Source organism: Pistacia vera, unplaced genomic scaffold, assembly GCF_008641045.1.
Source record: "Pistacia vera cultivar Batoury unplaced genomic scaffold, PisVer_v2 Contig1594, whole genome shotgun sequence".
In the NCBI taxonomy this organism is placed as follows: Eukaryota; Viridiplantae; Streptophyta; class Magnoliopsida; order Sapindales; family Anacardiaceae; genus Pistacia; species Pistacia vera.
In genome coordinates, this window is record NW_022195679.1 from 40,165 (window position 1) to 44,129 (window position 3,965).

Sequence of the window (3,965 nt, forward strand, 5' to 3'; positions counted from 1 at the left end):
TATAAACAGATTACTTTTGCTTTTCCCTGCCCCCTCTCTCTATATAAACTAGACCCACTCCATGATCACCACACCACCACCATTAACTACCAGCGCCACCAGTGTTTTAACTGTCAAAAAGTTTCAAGTATCACAACCCAGAACACATTCTTCTTGATCCCATATCCTAACTTTCTATCTCAAAAATTATTATGAAACTGCTAGGCAACTCAAATAAAGAACAACAACAAGCCGCAGCAGAAGAAGAAGACATGTGTAGAACAATTGAAGTCGCTTCTGTCGTTGACCTCTCTTCGCCGCCGGTAGCGCCTCCGGTCGCCGGAGATGACCTCAGTCTTATTCCACCCTTAAACTTCTCCATGGTCGATAATGGTATCTTCAGGTCTGGCTTTCCAGATTCCGCCAACTTCACCTTTCTCCAAACTCTTCGTCTTCGCTCTATCATGTAAGCATACTCACTTTATTCATATTTGGTTTAGCTTAGTTGTAGGTGATTTTAGGTTTATGTTTTGAATTCTTTGGTGCAGATATTTGTGTCCGGAGCCGTACCCAGACTCCAACATGGAGTTTCTTAAGTCCAATGGTGTTAGGCTTTTTCAGTTCGGGATTGAAGGCCATAAGGTATATAGCTTTACTTTTTTAGCGGATAAATTTTCAGGGAATATTATATTTGCAAATATATACATAAACAAAAGCCTTCCAGTATTGAAGCTTATCGTTGCTCAAATTGTGTTGACTAGAGTTAACCTTATAAACAATCGATACTCAAATATTTAGCGATTTAATTGCCTTGATTTGATTGAGCTCTTTCTGCGTGAAGGTTTAGATTTCATCATTTTATGGACTTAAATTTAACCTTCAACCAGAGAAGCTGAGATTTGTTTAGATTTTATCATTTTAAGGATTATGATGGTATTTGAATAATAGTTCTCTTTAATGTGACATTATTAGCTTTAACGCTTAACAACTAAATTATTGCATTTTGTTGTATAATAAACAAATTATTGGTATGCTTTTAATTGGATTCAGTGCTGCATTTTGTGATTATAATAAACAAATTATTGATATGCTTTAAATTGGTTTTAGTGCTTACAATTAGTAGCTCTTCTTCTTCTTCATTTTTTTTTTTTTTTTTTTTATTCTGTGGATGTGTGCTTTACACAAAGAAGTCCATGGTCGGAATTAGAGATCAAATAGATGGAATCCTTGCAAAATGGCCAACATGTGAGTGAATTTCTGATTATGTTCTACACTTGTCACATGCATATGTCCTTTTCCTTATTATCTTCTCATCAATACCTTCAAATAAAATGCATATTATTTTTTAACAAAATGCCTTCCAATAAATTGCATCAATCAATGCTCAGTCCACTATTCATAGGCAAATTGAAAAACGAAAGAAAAAGCATCAATTCTTTGCTTCCCCAATATGAAGTCTGCATATGTATGTGATTGGAGACCTTCATTGTTTTATTATGACAATTTTCGTTTCTTTTTTCACTTAAAAAATACTTCATAGTGTTAAATATATCAACTTGCAAATACGTGCTTTATTTGTGAAGGATGATCCTAATAATCAAATTATGGTCACCATTGTTACTAAGCTTACTCAAATGTGTGGTAGCTGAACTCCTTCCGATTTAGGAATACCATTGTGACCCCTTAACCAACCCTTTTGTTATTAGCTAAACCTTATAGATGGAGTTCAAATTAGATTTGTAATTGCTTTTACGCAAGTTGAAAAAGTGAAAACTTCAAATGTGGAAATGATATATCTTTAACACATATTTGTACTGTCCTATATGCTTTCAAATTGAGTTGAATTCCATTTAAGTAATCATGATCTTTGAGAGCTTAATTTTCATCTAAGTTATCATCATATTTTAGTTGGGTTAGAGCACAGTATCCTCTGATAAATGTTAATGGAATTTGCACTCAAGATTTTTAAAAGTTCTTAAAAAAAGTCTGTAGGTCTAAGCAAGTGACAAGTTACATGATTTAAATTTGAAATTTGAAATTTGTTTCTGACATGTTGAGGACATTCTTGGAATTTAGAGCTAATCTAGTTATTTGTTCTTGTTATATACTTTGGAGATCTGTATCGCGACAATCACTGAGTAGGTAGTTGAATTACTATGATAAGAGAATCTGTAACGTAACTGAGTAGTAATTCATCATTTTTGTAAGTATCCTTGCCTAGAATGTCATTGTAGGGATGTTTTAAGAAGACTTGTATTGCATAAAGACCTTAGTAGAAATTCAACTTTAATCTTAGCCTTACTCATGAAAAATCCGAGAATTTCGCCACTTTAGTGTAAGGAAGTCAAACCATTTTCTTCTTTAGCATCTCTTATTTGTTTAATAAAACAAGATTGTGTTTTCTTGAGATAGTGATAAATTGTTAGCACAAAAGTGGTGATGGTTGAAAGGTAAAGTGAACTTTTGCCTAAATTCGGGTTACCCTAGAGGATGCTAGTAATAAACATTCATTTTGTCATGAAGGCAATGGTTTTCGTGGTTGATCCAGTAGTTGGCTAACCCTTATGTATTATAACACTAATGCTTATATGGATATAATCTGAGTTCAATTTTTTTCAGGATGTTAGATTGATGAGTACATGGTAATGCATCTAGTTAGGTTCTTTAAATGTGATATTGGTCAGTATGTTTTTGATGATTAGCGGTGTTTTCTGATTGAACTTGCCAATAATAGGTTGAAAATTTTTACCTTATGTTTGTTCTTGATGATATGAACAACAATGTGAATGCATTATGGTGAACTTATTTCTAATGTTACAAATTTTGTATCCAGGAGCCTTTTGTAAACATTCCAGAGGATATGATTCGTGAAGCACTCAAAGTTCTCCTTGGTATCAAAACCACTTAACTTTGTCACACCTTCATTTCGATTTGGATTAGGTTAGAGTGTTGTGGATTTGGAATTTTTTTAATACTCACCCGGACTTGTCTGTTATGCAGATGTGAGGAATCATCCTGTTTTAATTCATTGTAAACGCGGGAAGGTATGCACATAATACTTTTTCTCTTCTTATATTTTTACGCAATGATTCATATCTGACTTTTCACAAAATTCTGAGTTGTTTTCTTTTCCTCCTGCAGCACCGGACTGGCTGTCTTGTGGGATGCTTGAGAAAATTGCAAAGGTGGTGTCTCACTTCTGTCTTTGATGAGTACCAGCGTTTTGCAGCCGCCAAAACTAGAGTTTCTGATCAGAGGTTTATGGAGTTGTTTGATATCTCTAGCTTGAAGCATCTACCAATGTCATTTTCATGCTTGAAGAGGTAGACAACCAATTGTATTTAATGGCTTTTGCGTTTTTTTCCATTAGGGGGACGAGAATCTTAGGTCCTGCTCTCGAATAACAGGAAAAGGTGATGAGTTCCGGGATTGCATTTCAGCGGCAGAGGAATTATTCTTCAATTTTCCTCCTTCAGGATAATAAAAAGCATACATATTGCCCTATTCTGTTGTTAAAACAGTCTTTCCATACATGCAACCATTGGCTGTGTAGATCCATGATCATTCTTTCCTAAATTCATAGTTAGCTTTAGCTTTATATAAAGATTTTAGATGATCGATGCTGAATCCTCAGCATGATTGAAGTTTGCAGCTCTTCTCTTTTGAATCCGGTTGGTTAGTAAAGATTATTGTTATAAAATCTAATCAATCAAACTTTTGGTTGTAGAAGAGAAGAGCCATATATCTTTTGATCTTTTTAATGTAATTTGATGGACTAGTGAATCCATTTCGAAGGATAGTTCCACCTTCTGGTTCTGATTGTGACAATAAATTTGTGTTTTAATTTATATAAAAGATTAAGACTTGCTAATAATATACATAGCTTTTCTAAAAATTGTAAATTAGCCTGTCCTTTCACAGTTTCGTGCTCTCTGTTGCTTTTAATGTCAGTGGCCGCAAGTACCCCCACCATAGAAAGTAGTAAG

General features: G+C 34.2%; 1 protein-coding gene across 4 annotated transcripts; it reads left to right on the forward strand.

The window, feature by feature from the left end:
• On the forward strand, window positions 1-3,756 carry LOC116125052 (tyrosine-protein phosphatase DSP1-like). 4 transcript variants are annotated; one of them, XM_031410785.1, is made up of 6 exons: window positions 1-445; window positions 528-621; window positions 2,813-2,870; window positions 2,980-3,023; window positions 3,121-3,302; window positions 3,387-3,756. In XM_031410785.1, exons 1-6 carry the CDS (start codon window positions 192-194, stop codon window positions 3,394-3,396), a joined length of 642 nt encoding a protein of 213 aa, XP_031266645.1. In that variant the 5' UTR covers window positions 1-191; the 3' UTR covers window positions 3,397-3,756. The 4 variants fall into 4 exon arrangements, with proteins under 4 accessions (XP_031266645.1, XP_031266647.1, XP_031266648.1 ...); XM_031410787.1 differs by having other exon boundaries at window positions 3,121-3,236; window positions 3,350-3,756; XM_031410788.1 differs by having other exon boundaries at window positions 3,121-3,164; window positions 3,350-3,756.
• Window positions 3,757-3,965: the final 209 nt, after the last annotated feature.